General features: G+C 36.9%; 1 protein-coding gene across 1 annotated transcript in view; it reads right to left on the bottom strand.

Moving 5' to 3' along the window:
- The window catches only part of LOC136858625 (centrosomal protein of 120 kDa), a 453,009-nt gene that overhangs the window by 161,261 nt on the left and 274,220 nt on the right, over positions 1–17,528 (bottom strand). The window contains exon 8 of the mRNA XM_068228779.1: positions 5,530–5,662. Coding sequence (XP_068084880.1) covers positions 5,530–5,662 — 133 coding nt within the window. The remainder of the gene's footprint in view (positions 1–5,529; positions 5,663–17,528) is intronic.

The following is a 17,528-nucleotide window of genomic DNA, read 5'->3' as shown; positions in this document are numbered from 1 at the left end:
GTTTGTACGTGTGACTGAAGATGTCTCATAAGAGGACAAAACATGTATCATGAATATAGTATAATGAAGTCTTTTCAATAAAGACAATTACAGTATTGTAAAGGTGAAATTATAAATTTAAATTTTCACAAGTTAAGACTCTAGCATGTTGTTATATCAGGTGTGTCCAGGAAAGTAATTTAAATTTTTAAATAATTTATGGTCCCTAAGACAATCCTCAAGCTTTGACAGTCCCATGGGTACCTCCCACATATCCCTTCATCTCTTCCACTTTCCAATACAACCTGCAGTCTTCTTTTGGAATCACCATTAGCCGTAATTGCAAAGGCGATTTAAGATTTGAGTAAATAAAAGTTTAATAATAATAATATTGGTTTTACATCCCACAAACTATGTTTTTCTGGGATGGCAAGGTACTGGAATTTCGACCCAGAGTTCTTTTATATGCCTTTAAATTTACTGAAACAATGCTGACATATCTGAGCACCTTCAAATACTACCAGACTGAGCCAGGATCAAATCTGTCAAATTGGGATCAGAAGGAACTGGAAGTTTTAGGGAGTCAAATCTACACTGCAAGACAGCTAGCAGTATACTGATGATTTGATGTTTAGTCCAAGAAACCACAGTACATGACATGGTGAACAGGCATGTGATGTCATGATGATGTTGCCAGTCACCAGTTGCCTACAACTGTAGTCATATTTTCTTCCTAGTGCATCTCTCAGTCTGCAAAGAAAACTGATATAGTAACAGATGCATTTTATGCCCTAAAACTTCAGTGATATAAAAAAAATTATGAACTCTGATAAAAGTGAGTCAAGGAATAAGATAAAAGGTTCCGTAACTTCGTTAGTTTCATCTGACTCACTATTACTTGTGCAATTCTTAATCATACACTCCACCTTTACCATACAAATTGCCTGTCTTTAGACAACATTAAAATTCGATACGTTTCGTCCTTTATCAGGATATTATCACTTGAGAGATAAATGTACAGACCTTAAAATTGTAACTAGGATATTGAACATATTAAGAATAAAAATTCTATGACAATTGCGTCCAGCTAAAATGCGATGTCATATCATAACAATACCAAAATATCAGCGAATTTAAAATAGCACAGATGAAAATCTTAGGTGAATACTTAAAGCACTCGTTGTTGACTGCTGTGTAATTGTCTGTAATGTGCACTGACTTTTGCAACCCTTGGTTGCTTTGTAAGCAAATTTACAAGGATGTAGAATATTTGATTCAATTTGCATAAGCTGCTTTGAGGATTGAGTCACAGTAATAAAGTTGGCCTAAAAATAGAAATAATCTATACGCAAAAAATAAAATAAATTGCCTAACTAGTCTTAACCTGTTGATGAGTGCACCTAAGGACAGTCAATAGAGTGCACACAGCATCTGCCATTTGGTCCCACATGAGGGAGCACGGCATTTGTTGTTTTACGCTAGTACTAAGAACTTAATTGCTTACTGATGTAATATGACATCCGACGGCATTTTTGGAACTGTTTCAGTTATTCGAATAATGTCACTGTACAAATCCTAGTTCTATATGGTGGTGGTCTCTGACGGAAATGCGTATACTCCCTATATTGTAAGAGTTTGGCGCACCGTTAGCCTACAGGTTTCAGCAGTGTTACGATTGCCGCCGGTGTGGATAGATGTTTGTGCTCTTCGTAGCTATAAATATTTTTGGTTTTCGTAAATATAATTGTGAATGTTTTTTCTTTCATACATTACAAGTGATGCTATAGAGTTTCTGGACACAAGTGATGATATTATAGATGAACTAAATAGAGATATTAGTGAAGGTGATATGTTAAAAATGTTTTGAAATGACAGTGTTTTCTCAATCCAAAATCTTTTTTTCATGTGTCTCAAAGTCTCTCGAAGTTGTAATAAATAAGTTTATATTAATTTTTTTTTTAAATTTCTTACTCCCCAGAGGTTGTTTACCGATCAAATACGTACTCGGATCTGGCCGGCATTACTGCACAGCATATGCTGTGCACACTCGTCAAAAGGTTAAGTAATGTAATGGCACATCTGGCTACCCATGTCCTGCCCGTCCTAATCAGCCTGGTTCACCTTGAGTTCCAGCGCTAACTAAGTGCTGTACTGGGAAGTTGTTTGGGAGGCGAGCTACATAGGAGGAGAAACTGCGAAGGGGCTGACCGAGCATGTGTGGGTGAGAGGGTGTGTTGACCTAATGTGGTGCCTAGGCTTGAGGAATTTCTTCAATATGAATGTTCAACTCCTTTGAGATCTCGTTTAAATTTCGAGAGGGCTTATATTTCTGATCCTAATTTATTAAGATATTTTTGAAGATAATAAGCAAATTACCTTTCCTACTTAAATATAAAATCCGAAGGTCTTGCTCCAAAGAGCTGAATGATGATTAAATTGACCATGTTGGAGCTCATGGCCAAAAATCTATTATATTTTGATGTGTTAATATGTTCTTTGTATCTAATAGCAAAGCTCCATCCAGTCTGGTCCACATAACTTGCTGGACATCGATTAACATTAAGTATATATACTCCTTATTGCTGATATTTATCTTTGACGTTATTAACTGTGTAATGATTGTAGAAAAGCTTAGAATTATTATTAAATGTCTTAAAGAATACCCGTACCTTTACACTCTGTCTCTTAAAAATATTTGTTATTATGTATATATTCTTATGACTATAAGTGAAATGCACGTAACTACTTTCTTTTTAGATTGTCTAATTAATGTTGATACCAGTTTATTCTCAACTTTTCTAATAATCTTGTCAATATATTGCCTACTGAAACAATTTTTCCCCGTGATAAAGTAAATAACATTCAACTCATTCCTTCGATCTTTGTCCGATAAAGGCATATTAAAGGCTCTGTGGATTAGACTGTAAAATGTGGCTCTGTTATGAGCTTCTGGAAGCGTAGAATCTTGTCTAATGGCATTGACTGTTTGAGTGGGTTTTCTGAATATTTTAAACACAGGCTTATTTGAAACTTTGCAAATAGCAAGATCCAGAAAATTCATGAATTATTGCTTTCAGTTTCTGACGTGAATTTAATTTAACCTATTTTTCGATTAAAGATGTCCTGATAGACGATGAAACATGCATCAGTTTTAATGTTGTCTTAATAATGATAGGCAATTTGGATTGTAAAGGGGAAGTGTATGATTAAGAATTGCACATGTAGTTACTTACGACAATACAGGCTTTACAATGAAGTCTATTTCATGTAATGACTCACTATTATCCGTTACCTTCCAGATGGAGTGTTCTTGAACAGTACCTTCAGTTTCACTGGATGTACTTTTCAAATAAATTGCAACTAAATTCACTCTTCACATTTTTGAGTCCCTAGTCAATTTCTTCCTTAGCTAGGCTCAGCCATTTATACTTTTTTGAACATGCAATGAAAACAGAACTTCTTCTAGGACCGACCGACTGACCGACTTACTGACTCGCTGAGTGACTGACTGACCCAAAACAAAGTCATGTTTGTCAACTCACAAAAAATTATTGTGCCAGTTACACATCCAAATCCAAGATTAGGTATAACACAAGAATGAACTGTCAACCGATGCTCTCATTTTTGTCATCCCACAGAATATCGATCGGAGACAAATATCACAATTGCTTAAAATAAATGAACCGATTATATGAGAGTTAGAACCAAGAAATGTAACCGGGGTCCGTGACTGACCACCTCGTTTGGTAAGTGACTGTTAATTGTACGACTTCACCGTATATAGCTTTGCTGTCTAAGAGAGAAACTAGTTCTCCTGGGCATCTGATCAGGAAACCAAAGAGTCTAGAGTTTTAAGAATGTCAGACCCTCTGCTGTACAAAATGAAACAAAAGCATGAATGACAGCTGCATTGTTTACATAGTGGTATAATGAAGTGTTCATTCCAGAACAAAAAATATTATCAAAAGTTACTGGAGAAAAAGTGAGCATTGCTTTTCATTAATAACGCACCAACTCATCTTTCTGAGATCCTCTTAGAAAGAGAAAATGGTCATTTTAAAGCACTCTTCCTGCCACCAAATGTAACAAGTTTACTTCAACCAATGGACCACGGCATAGCAATGAATGACAGTGCTTACTTGTGTCAGCTTAAGAGGCAGTCATCAGCTCCCATTGCTTTTGATCGGGAAACCTAAGAATCAGGGATTTAAAATTGTCAAAAATCTTCCACTGATGTACAAAAAGCAAACAAAACCATGGATGACAGCTGCATTGTTTACAAAGTAGTATGATGAAATGTCCATTCTGGAAGTACAAAATTACCAAAAGATACAGGGGAAAAAGGTGAACATGTTGCTTTTTGTTGGTAATGCACCAACTCATCTTTATGAGATCCTCTAAGAAAGAGAAAATGGGTTTTTTAAAGTGTTCTTCCTGCCACCAAATGAAACAAGTTTACTTCAACCAATGGACCAGCGCATAGCAGAGTGCATAAAATGTCATTATTGAAGACATTGCTTACAAAAGCTTCTGTTAGCAGATGAAGAGGGCACTCTGGCATATCTTAAGAAGATTGATTTAAAGGACTGTTCTTACACGATAGACAACTCGTGAGATTCAGTAAAACCCGACCATTAAATAGAGTATGGAATAAACTTACTGGAATTTCGACAAAGGAACATATCTAGAAAGAAAAAAAGCAGTAAAAGAAGAAGGAAAAGGAAGAAAGGATCAAGGAAAGTGAGGCTGAACAAGAAATATTGACTCAAAACATCCAGAAGATCACTGTTAAAATTCCTGGCTCTTCGAAGTGCAACACAGATGACATAAACAAGTAGTTTAACTCAACAGAACCTGGATTTCAAATCTTCAGTGATGACAAAATTCTCCAAAGCCAAATGGACAGAATGACGAAGACAAAATTACTTCAACCGAATGGCAAGTGGGACCTACAGCAAGTGAGACATTTGCTTGTTTTGATGATACCTTAAAGTGGATGGAACAGCAACCTGAATGCAACCATGTACAGCTTCGTTAATATCCAGAGTTTTTTTACTACTCTACTAAGTATAATCTTTAAAGTCTTTGTCTACAATACATTCATATAATTTGTCACCAGAAAGGGTACGAAAATCGGAACGCATAAAGAAGTACTGGGAGGACGGCAAAGCCCAAATTGTCTCTTCATAGAGACTTGGAAAATGGACTGACTAAAGTGATCCTATGCGGTCATAAAATTGGCAGAAGAAGAAGAAGAAGAAGAAGAAGAAGAAGAAGAAGAAGAAGAAGAAGAAGAAGAAGAAGAAGAAGAAGAAGAATCTATTAAATTCACTATATTATTGCAATCAAAAAGTTATTTTAGAGTAAATTCTGAATTTTATTTCAAGTTCTAGATCAAATCTTTAAAAAACATTAAAAATTAAATTATCCATATTTCTGCACATATGGATCATGTTCGACACTCATTTTATGTATAACTGGATTTGTACTGTATACATTTCACAGGTTGAAAAGTAATCAAGTTTATATGTTATAATTCAATTATCTCACCTAGCAATGGATTTTTAAGATCATTCTCTTGTTCACATGGCACAGGGTCATTTGCAGTCACAGAAACCAACATTTCACCATAATTCATGTCAGATACAGGATTCTGAAAACGAACTGTGGAGTAGAAAGTGTTCTGAAACAGATCAGTAAACAATCAAAAACATATAGCTTAATATAATATCTATGAATTGCAACTGGTTAAAAGTTATAAGATTTATCTGTGTACTACTGAAGGGAAAAAGTTGATATGTAATGCCTGTATACAATCATTACATAATGTTCCTAATTAATTTCTTTAAAACAGGCATGTGAAAAACTTCTATTACAGAGCCTCTTAGCTGAACCCAGAGACATAAGTAGGGCAAAAGTTAATTCCTCTGTTTCATAAACTCAATGTAAATTTTCCCGCCTGTTGTTGTTTCTTGACGTATGCAGTGTTTTTACACTTGCCTCTTGGCACAGGCCAGAATGTAGCTTCCACCAAAGTCTTCCCTACTGGCAGATATGTGTTAACAAGCTACAAACAAGGCAAATGACCTGAAATCAGTCCGCGCACTGACACTAGAGATATGTTTTTTTTTAAAGTTGCTTTATGTCGAGCCGACACAGATAGGTCTCATGGTGACGATGGGACAGGAAGGGGCAGGAGTGGGAAGGAAGTGGCCGTGGCCGTGGCCTTAATTAAGGTACAGCCTGGTGTGAAAATGGGAAACCACAGAAAACCATCTTCAAGGCTGCCGAGAGTGGGGTTTGAACCCACTATCTCCCGAATACTGGATACTGGCCGTACCTAAGCGACTGGCGCTATCGAGCTCAGTAAAGACGTACGTAATCATAGCTATAAGTAGAGAAAACTTTTTCAAATCTATCAAAGAGTCAACAACAGGCTTCAATATTCATATAATCTATCACATTTGTTAATAACATCACCTTCTAAATCATCAACAAGTTAACATCATATCATCATCATCATTATTATTATTTATGTTGTTTGAGTCATCAGTCCATAGACTGGTTTGATACAGCTCTCCATGCCACCCTATTCTGTGCCAAACTTTTCATTTCTACATAACTACTACATCCTACTTCTGCCCTAATCTGCTTGTCATATTCCTATCTTGGTCTACCCTACCATTCTTACTACCTACACTTCCTTCAAAAACCAAATGTACAAGTCCCAGATGTTTTAAGATGTGCCCTAACATTCTATCTCTTCTTCTGGTCAAATTTAGCCAAATCAATCCCATCTCACCAATTCGATTCAGTATCTCTCCATTCATGATTCTATCTACCCACCTCACCTTCAGCATTCTTCTCTAACACCACATTTCAAAAGCTTCTATTCTCTTTCTTTCTGAGATAGTTATCGTCCATGTTTCACTTCCATACAATGCCACGCTCCAGAAGAAAGTCTTAAAAAACATCTTCCTAATTCCTCTATCAATGTTTGAAGTGAGCAAATTTATTTTCTTAAGAAAGGCCCTCCTTGCTTGTGCTAGTCTGCATTTTATGACCTCCTTACTTCTACCATCATTAGTTATCTTACTAAACAAGTAACAATATTCATCTACTTCCTTTAAGACTTCATTTCCTAATCTAATATTTCCTGCATCACCTGAACTTGTTCGACCACACTCCATTATTTTTGTTTTGGACATATTTATTTTCATCTTGTATTCCTTCTCCAAGACTCTGTCCATACCATTCAGCAAGTTCCCCAGACCATTTGCAGAGTCACATAAAATAACAATATCATCGGCAAATTTCAGGGTTTTGATTTCCTCTCCTTGGACTTTGATTCCCTTTCCAAATTCCTCTTTGATTTCCTTTGTTGCCTGTTCTATGTAAACACTGAAAAGGAGAGGGGACAAACTGCAGCCTTGCCTCACTCCTTTCTGGATTAATGCCTCTTTCTCAAAGCCCTCGATTCTTATCACTGCAGACTGATTTTTGTATAGATTGTAGATAATTCTCCTTTCTCGGTATCTGATCCCAATCACCTTCAGAATCTCAAACAGCTTGGTCCAATCAACATAATCGAATGCCTTTTCTAGGTCTACGAAAGCCATGTATGTGGGCTTGTCTTTCTTAATTCACTCCTCTAAGGTCAGACATAAAGTCAGGATTGCTTCACGTGTTCCAACATTTCTTCTCAAGCCAAATGGATCTTCTCCCAACTCAATTTCAACTTGTCTTTCCATTCTCCTGTAAATAATACGTGTTAAAATTTTGCAGGCATGAGATACTAAACTAATGGTGCGGTAGTTTTCACACTTGTCAGCACTGGCTTTCTTGGGAATAGGTATAAGAACATTCTGCCGAAAATTGGATGGCAGTTCTCCTGTATCATACATCTTACACACTAAACGGAATAACCTCTCTATGCTGGTTTCTCCTAAGGCAGTCAGTAATTCTGCGGGTATGTAATCAATTCCCAGTGCCTTGTTCCTACTTAGGTCTCTCAAAGCTTCTGTCAAATTCGGACCTCAAAATTGGGTCTCCCATGTCATCAGCATCAACAGCCTCTTCTTATTCCAGAACTCTATCATCTACTTCTTTACCTTGATACAACTGCCATCTTTCTGACTTGTCTTCTTTCCCTAGAAGTGGTTATCCATCTAAGCTTTTAATATTCATACACCTAGTTTTCCTTTCTCCAAAGGTTTCCTTGATTTTCCTGTATGCAGTATCTACCTTTCCTAAAACCATACATCCTTCAACATCCTTGTACTTCTCTTTCAGCCATTCTTTCCTAGCTGTCCTGCACTTTCTATCTATTTCATTCTCTATTCTCTGCCCTCCTAATTTTTTGCATTCTTGTACTTTTATCATTCATCAATGAGGTCTAGTATCTCTTGAGTTATCCATTGTTTCTTTTAGTTGATCTTTCCTTTCTTCCTAACTTCTTCAGCAGCCTTACTGATTTCATTCTTCATGACCGTCCATTCTTCCTCTAGTGTGTTTCCTTCAGCCTTTCAATTTAGTCCTTGTGTTTTATTATTATTGCATGATAAATGCAAAAGCAGTATTGAACGAAATGAGAAAACGAATTTGAGGCTTGATATCACTCAACAAATAATGGACGATATGTTAAAAGAGGAAGAACAACTGGAAATCACCAGGGGCCTGTTGAAAAGTATTCTTGCAATTCAGCAGAAAAATCTGAAGATGGAAATTCAGCAAGGTTAAGGAAATCTGGGGAAGCTCTATGAACAGAAAAGCTTGGAAAGCAACTAGAGCATTACTGCAAAAGGATTTGCCCATTCAAGAGAAGGTAGAACAGTGTACCACAAACAGAAATGTAGAACAGGATAAATGGGATATGACGTTATCCAAGAAGAAGAAGAAGAAGAAGAAGAAGAAGAAGAAGAAGAAGAAGAAGAAGAAGAAGAAGAAGAAGAAGAAGAAGAAGAAAAGGGAACAGAGGCAGAAGAAGACAGATGAAGATGAAGGTACTCAACCTGAACCAATATCTGAAACTGTTAAAAAGAACGAGCAACGGAAACGTTTAACTACAAAAAGCCACCCAGAAGCTGTACTTATCAAACCAACGAATGGCAAGACTTTTGCAGATGTTGTGAAGGAAATCCGTAGCAAGGTGAAGCGGAAGAGAGTGGCACTGGTATTAGATCGATCAGGAAAACTATATCTGGAGCAGTTCTTCTTGAATTTAATAAGGCCACGGGAAAGGAGAATAGAGAAAATTTTAACAAATCATTTACAGGTGCTCTTGGACATGACGGCGAAGTGAAAGATTTGACGCCTAGAACTACATTGGAAATTACCAAAGAAGGAGGAGGCTGTAAGATGAGGCTTAGAAAATCCTAATCAAGACCTGAAGGTCTCAATCATAAATCATAAATCCGAACAGCAAGGGACAAAAACTCGCCATTGTGGAGACTCTCTCAATCAATCACTATTGATCTGCATTTAGGGCAGTCGCCCAGGTGGCAGATTCCCTATCTGTTGTTTTCCTAGCCTTTTCTTAAATGACTGCAAAGAAATTGGAAATTCACTGAACATCTCCCTTGGTAAGTTATTCCAATCCCTAACTCCCCTTCCTATAAACAAATATTTGCCCCAATTTGTCCTCTTGAATTCCAACTTTATCTTCATATTGTGATCTTTCCTACTTTTAAAGACACCATCCAAACTTATGCGTCTACTGATGTCCTCCCACACCATCTCTCCACTGACAGCTCGGAACATACCACTTATTGCAGGTTATAAACTTCATTTTCCTCGTCCGTATTGTAGATCTATTTGTGATACAATTCCTTTAGTTTTGCCAATTGCCACCTTTTCAATACAATAAAAATATGTTACAAACTTACATATTTATTATGATGTTTACATGGTACATGTTTCGCTCCTTTTCGTGAGCATCACCAGCCAAACTATCATTAATCTAAGATTGTGTAAGATCATAAAACAATTCTTTGGTTCAAAATTACTTTTATAAAACTAATTGACAATCTTATAATATTTTAAAAGTCACACTACAATAAAATTATGTCTTAAGTTAACACTTTTTGTCTAAAATCTTCTTCAGTCTAAACATTTTATCGCCGAAACTTATCCGGTGAACATCTTTTAAAATTGTTTAAAATGAGAATAAAATAAAAATAAAAAAACTTTGAAATCTGGCTAGTTGTGTTGATTCCCGTTGCTTAAAACTTCGTAACAGTATTGAATATCTTCTGCAGTTGATAATTGTCATTATGGATAATAGACTTGTTCTCGTTGCTGGAGTAACATTTATAAAATTTATTGGTATTAAATTTGATTATCAATGGGGTAAAATTGTTCGTGAACAAACTTGTTGATAAAACACTTTTTGATGTGATATTGGATTCAAAATGTTCTCGAACGTTCCATAATGACTCGTTGGTGTATTTTCCTTTCTGCTGCTTGATTGTTTGGTGTTACTCCTAGCTTCTTGTGAACTATTTGTTATCCTGTGCAAACACCAAACAATCAAGCAGCAGAAAGGAAAATACACCAACGAGTCATTATGGAACGTTCGAGAACATTTTGAATCCAATATCACATCAAAAAGTGTTTTATCAACAAGTTTGTTCACGAACAATTTTACCCCATTGATAATCAAATTTAATACCAATAAATTTTATAAATGTTACTCCAGCAACGAGAACAAGTCTATTATCCATAATGACAATTATCAACTGCAGAAGATATTCAATACTGTTATGAAGTTTTAAGCAACGGGAATCAACACAACTAGCCAGATTTCAAAGTTTTTTAATTTTTATTTTTATTTTATTCTCATTTTAAACAATTTTAAAAGATGTTCACCAGATAAGTTTCGGCGATAAAATGTTTAGACTGAAGAAGATTTTAGACAAAAAGTGTTAACTTAAGACATAATTTTATTGTAGTGTGACTTTTAAAATATTATAAGATTGTCAATTAGTTTTATAAAAGTAATTTTGAACCAAAGAATTGTTTTATGATCTTACACAATCTTAGATTAATGATAGTTTGGCTGGTGATGCTCACGAAAAGGAGCGAAACATGTACCATGTAAACATCATAATAAATATGTAAGTTTGTAACATATTTTTATTGTATTGAAAAGGTGGCAATTGGCAAAACTAAAGGAATTGTATCACATACCACTTAGTCGAGCAGCTCGTCTCCTTTCTCCCAAGTCTTCCCAGCCCAAACTTTGCAACATTTTTGTATTTGTATTGAATAGGTGGAAATAAATTTTAAATATTTTCCTATATATTTTACGCTACTTTTTTGTCGGAAATCGCCCAGAACAAATCGAGCTGCTTTTCTTTGGATTTTTTCCAGTTCCTGAATCAAGTAATCCTGGTAAGGGTCCCATACACTGGAACCATACTCAAGTAGAGGTCTCACCAGAGACAAATATGCTCTCTCCTTTACATCCTTACTACAACCCCTAAATACTCTCATAACCATGTGCAGAGATCTGTACCCTTTATTTACAATCATATTTATGTGATGACCCCAATTAAGATCTTTCCTTATATTTATACCTAGGTATTTACAATGATCCCCCAAGGGAACTTTCACCCCATCAACGCAGTAATTAAAACTGAGAAGACATTTCCTATTTGTGAAACTCACAACCTGACTTTTATCTTTACAAAGGTGAAAAATGAGAATATCCCCCTAATTCAATACAATAAATATTCCGTCATTAGACGGAGTAAACAAATTCAAACATGTTTCGGCTCGTTTGAGCTATCTTCAGTGAAAAATGAGAGGAGATTTGAAATAATTTACATAATATAAGTTGAAAAAATGCTAAAAAACATAATGAAGGAGCAAATGATAAAACAAACAAAAGAGAGCCTAGACGGAAACAAAATTACTACAAATATACAATATTTATATCAATATGCGGAGCAAAAAACAACTCACTGCGACAAATTCAGTGAAAAGGTGTTAATTTAAAATAATAATTCAAACTCCGCTCCCGCTCCCCTCCTGACCAATTTAATGTGATGGGTTTCTACAAGGATGATTTTCGACAGTGATTTCAACCTGTTTGTTATTGTTACTAAACAATATTTTGTAAACTATGAGGTCCACAACCTCACCATGTGCTACTATTGTTCATTTCTGTCTGCATCATTTGTTTTTTCATTCCTTTGTTTTCTTAGGTTAACACAGTTTTTAGTTTCAATTATTATTTTAAATTAACACCTTTTCACTGAATTTTGTCGCAGTGAGTTGTTTTTTGCTCCGCATATTGATGTAAATATTGTATATTTGTACTAATTTTGTTTCCGTCTAGGCTCTCTTTTGTTTGTTTTATCATTTGCTCCTTCATTATGTTTTTTAGCATTTTTTCAACTTATATTATATAAATTCACCTACTCTAATTCTCTGAGTTCTATTTTCTAGAAACAGAGCCACCCATTCAGTCACTCTTTTGTCAAGTCCAATTGCACTCATTTTTGCCAGTAGTCTCCCATGATCTACCCTATCAAATGCCTTAGATAAGTCAATCGCAATACAGTCCAATTGACCTCCTGAATCCAGGATATCTGCTATATCTTGCTGGAATCCTACAAGTTGGGCTTCAGTAGAATAACCTTTCCTAAACCCAAACTGCCTCCTGTCAAACCATTTATTAATTTTGCAAACATGTCTTATATAATCAGAAAGAATGCTTTCCCAAAGCTTACATACAATGCATGTCAAACTGACTGGCCGGTAATTTTCAGCTTTATGCCTATCACCCTTTCCTTTATATACAGGGGCCACTATAGCAACTCTCCATTCATTTGGTAAAGTTCCTTCATGCAAACAAAAATCAAACAAGTACTTCAGATATGGTACTATATCTCAAGCCATTGTCTTTAGTATAGCGAGGCACGAAAGCTGTTAGAAATAGGCAATATTAAAGTAGTGTGGCTATACTGCAGAGTAAGAAGGTGGATCATAGTTCCTCGGTGCTTTAGATGTTTGTCATATGGGCATCAAGCACGAAACTGCAAATTAGTGGATAGAAGTAAACTCTGCTTTAAGTGCGGGGAGGCTGGTCACAAGGCAGTAGGATGCAAAATGATTCCACGATGAATAATTTGCACATATATGGACACTGAAGAGTCAAAACAACATTATGCTCTTGGCTCAGGCAAGTGTATCGTGTTTTGTGAAGCACTAGAAAAGGCCAAAAAGCAGTGGTGAATGGTACAGATCCTTGAAGTTACTGATCTGGTACTAGCACTTGGTTCTGTAAGTGATGTCTTCATGATTTAAAGAAGTTATGCAGGAAGAATTGACACCAGACGGCATCATGTCAGTAATGATGCAAAGTCAAGAGTCTTGGGATCAGGTGGCAGTGTATGTAGAAAATATTCTGCGTCAGAAGAAGGATCTGGATGATTACGACAGACATTAAAGCAGAAGAAGGAAGATGAAGCACAAGATGCATTAAGCACGACATCCGTCCTGAAGTAATGCGAGAGCGGTTTCCGGGGCAGAGATAAACGTTGCGGGAAATGGGAGTGTGGTTTATAGTGGGAAGAATCTCCACACACTTGTTGAGTGCGGACCCTCACAAGCGTCTTATGAAGGATTTTCCATACTACCTCGCAAAAAAAAAAAAATTAATATTAAGTTTACTGGTCACAGTGGACCACTTGAGTCATACCCTGTTCACTTTCTCTTTGAATGTTATCATGTTTTGTTCTTGAGATCTGCCCAGTACATTTTCATTCTTCCTATAATTTTCTCACTTAGTCTGATATGATTAAGGCAGCAGGAAGCATTGGACTACAGCGGCTATACCGAGCCCTCAATGCCATATGGAAGGATGAAAAGATACCTGAAGATTGGCAACAAGGAAGCATTGTACCATTCTTCAAAAAAGGAAATAGGAAGAAATGTGAAAATTATAGAGGTAAAATCCTGTTATCACATGGGCTAATAATGGAGAAAGTCATAGACAAAAGACTGAAGGATATAATAGAAACACAGTTAGAGAAAGAACAATATGGCTTTAGACTGAATAGGTCAACAATAGCTTTGATATTTACAGTGCGAACGATAACGGAAAAACATCTGGAAAGGAACAAGGAAATCATCTTCGTATTTTTGGATTTGGAAAAAGCTTATGATACAGTTAAGAGAAAACATGTATGGGAATGCCTACCGGTACTGAAAAGGAATGTACCAAAATCATTAATTAACAAGACAAAAATGTTGTATCATGAGAGTAAAAGCAGTGTACAAGTGGGGAGTGGTGACTCTGAAACATTTTATACAAAAAAAGGTCTCAAACAAGGAAGTGCACTGTTGCCATTATTGTTTATTATATTGATGGATGAAATCATAACAGGTGTAAAACAGAGTATCAGTAGTGATGAAGTGAATGCATTGGTATTGGCAGATGATGGGGTGATTTGGGGAAAGGAAGAAAAGGAAGTACCAAGGAGACTGGACATTTGGAATGGTAATTAGTAAAAATAAAACTATAGTCATGCACTGTGATAAAGAGAAAAAGAGAAGCCAAGTGAACATAGATGGCGAATGGTTAGAGAATGTAGAACAGTTTATATATCTGGGTAGCATTATTAATGGAAGTAATGAAATCAACCCTGAAATTAATAACAGACTAAGGGAAGGTACAACATTTTATCATCAAGTCAGAGAGCTTTTATTGGATGACAAAGTATCTAAGAGAACGAAATTAACATTATATAAACACTATTTCATACCAACTGTAACATACAGACTAGAAACACTGGTAACTAATAAGACCGGGCGAGTTGGCCGTGCGCGTAGAGGCGCGCGGCTGTGAGCTTGCATCCGGGAGATAGTAGGTTCGAATCCCACTATCGGCAGCCCTGAAAATGGCTTTCCGTGGTTTCCCATTTTCACACTAGGCAAATGCTGGGGCTGTACCTTAATTAAGGCCACGGCCGCTTCCTTCCAACTCCTAGGCCTTTCCTATCCCATCGTCGCCATAAGACCTATCTGTGTCGGTGCGACGTAAAGCCCCTAGCAAAAAAAAAAAAAAAAAAAAAAAAAAAAAAAAAAAAAAAAAAAAAAAAAAAAAAAAACTAATAAGAGACAAGATAGTAAGATCCAAGCAGTAGAAATGAAAATTTTAAGAACATCAGTTAAAAAGACAAGAAGAGATAGAATTCAAAATATTAAAATCAGAGAAGAGCTAAATATAGAACTGTTGGTGCAGAACATACAGAAAGCAAGACTGAGGTGGTTCGAACATGTAAAAAGAATGGGAAAGGAACAGGTAGCAGGAAGGGAATTGGAAAGATAAGTTAAGGGACAGAGAGCAGTTGGAAGACTGAGAAGAAGGTGGATGGATCAGCTTTGGAAGGACATTAGAGAAGCTGGATTGGATGTGGCAGAAGTAATGGAGCAGGAAAAGTGGAAGGACAGAAAGGAGTGGAGGAGACTTGTTAACCACACCCAAGCGACTGGAGTGGGACATTGATGATGATGATGAGTCTGAAATCGCTATAGCCCTTCTATATGTAATTTCTGCTGAAAATCTGAGAGTCCTAAGAAGGGTGTTAATTTTACCTTTGCTCTCTGCATCTGCTATCTTAAGTCCAACTGCTTTGAGATCTTGCTTAATTTTGCAGAACCCTTGTCCTCCTGTTTACTTTCCAAGATTTCCATTGATTAGTTGTTGTAAAATCCAGTTTCCTGGCAGTTGCAAGATGTGAAAGAACTAAGAGATTTTTTTCTTCTTCACTGTGCTGGTGACTGGATAGACAATTTCATTAGGAGGGATTCTCCACACCCCTTTGACCTGACGTTTTTTATTTATGCAAGTTCTGATCATTCTTCTTTCAGTTTTGAGGAGCTGATCAGTTCTTTTGTTTTTAATTTGGAACAGGGTTTCACAATCGTAAGTGACTACCGGGAGAGTAACAGGTTTTATAATGTTGGTTCTTAGTGTCTGCTGACAGGCATTCATTATATGTTGACCAGGTTAGAAATTGGGCATTTTCCACTTTGTTTGTTCTATTTGTCAAATTTTTCTCTTTCTTGTTTAAGTAGTGCATGATGATTTCTCAAAGACATTTAAATCAGAGAAATTGTAGAAGCTGACAACATGTAGGGATCCTCTTCGAAGGCAGTGGCGCCCTTGTCTATTGTGAGTCCCAGAGCACACTGACCCGGTGTGTATCATCTGGTAAGGGCCCCAGCTCAGGTTTACGAGTGAAGACCTCAACGGAATCTACAGTGGATAAGACGGAAATCAGAATGGTGGAGATTGCGGAAGAGGCAACCCAGGACTCAGGGAATAGTATGAACACACTATTCATCAGCAGCGTTTATTTCCCACAATAGGGGCAGATGCAAAGGCATCTGTTTCCCATATAAGGGGCAGCCCAAATAATTGTTGGCAGTAGCTCTAAAACACCTTTGGGAGTGGCAACCCCATCATAACATTAGCCTAAAAATGAGTCATGGTAAAAATCAGCCTTGGAAAATGTGCAGTTCTTGTGATCGGGGAGCTATGGTAAGTGGGCGACCAGCAACCAATTAATGTTATGACCCTGACAGGAAAGTCAGAAGAGTTGACTAAGAGAAGGCTGGTCCTTTTGTATATAGGAAAAGAAACAGCAATGGAGAAAGATTTTTCTTTTTTTAGAATTGGCTTAATGTTGCACCGACACAGATAGGTCTTATGGCGACGATGGAATAGGAAAGACCTAGGAATGGAAAGGAAGCAGCCATGGCCTTAATTATGGACCGATGACCTTAGCTGTTAGGTCCCTTTAAACAACAAGCATCATCATCATAATCATCATCATCATCATCATCATCATCATCATCAATTATGGTACAGCCCCAGCTTTTGCTGGTGCAAAATTGGGAAACCATGAAAAACCATCTTCAGGGCTGCCAACAGTGGGGCTCGGACCTACTATCTCCTGGATGCAAGCTCACAATTACGCGCCCCTAACCGCACGGCGAACTCGCCCGGTAGAGAAAGAAAATATTGCAATGTTGGGACTGAGTGAGGTCAAGTGGAAGGGAAAAGAAGTGAATAGGATTAGTAGAGGATACATTCTATACTGGAGTGGAGGAGGTGAGGCAAAGAGTGGAGTAGGGGTGATTGTTAACAAAACCCTGAATGAATAGGCCTAACTTTTGTTTGAAGATAAGGTAGACTCTGTTAGTGACAGAATAATCAGAGTATGAATGAGAACGGAAGAAGGAGTGAAAGACTTCATTCAAGATTATGCAGCCCAAACTAGAAATAGTGAGGAAAATATAGAGGAATTCTTGGAGACACTCGAGGAAGTAATCATCGATATGGAAGTGATAGTCATGGGACACCTCAGTGCGCAGGTTGGAAATGACAGAATTGGGAAAGAAGAAGTGACTCCTTGGAAACAACTTTGCGAACGAAATGGAATTCGATGGGGAGCTATCAATATTAATGGGGCTTATGGGAGAAAGAAAGTAGAACTGGCTGAGTCAGCAAAGAGGATGCATCTGGATGTGCTAGG

The sequence above is a fragment of the Anabrus simplex genome, chromosome 1 (assembly GCF_040414725.1).
Source record: "Anabrus simplex isolate iqAnaSimp1 chromosome 1, ASM4041472v1, whole genome shotgun sequence".
In the NCBI taxonomy this organism is placed as follows: Eukaryota; Metazoa; Arthropoda; class Insecta; order Orthoptera; family Tettigoniidae; genus Anabrus; species Anabrus simplex.
The sequence above is the reverse complement of the archived record's forward strand: the minus strand, read 5'-3'. Positions and strand labels throughout refer to the sequence as shown.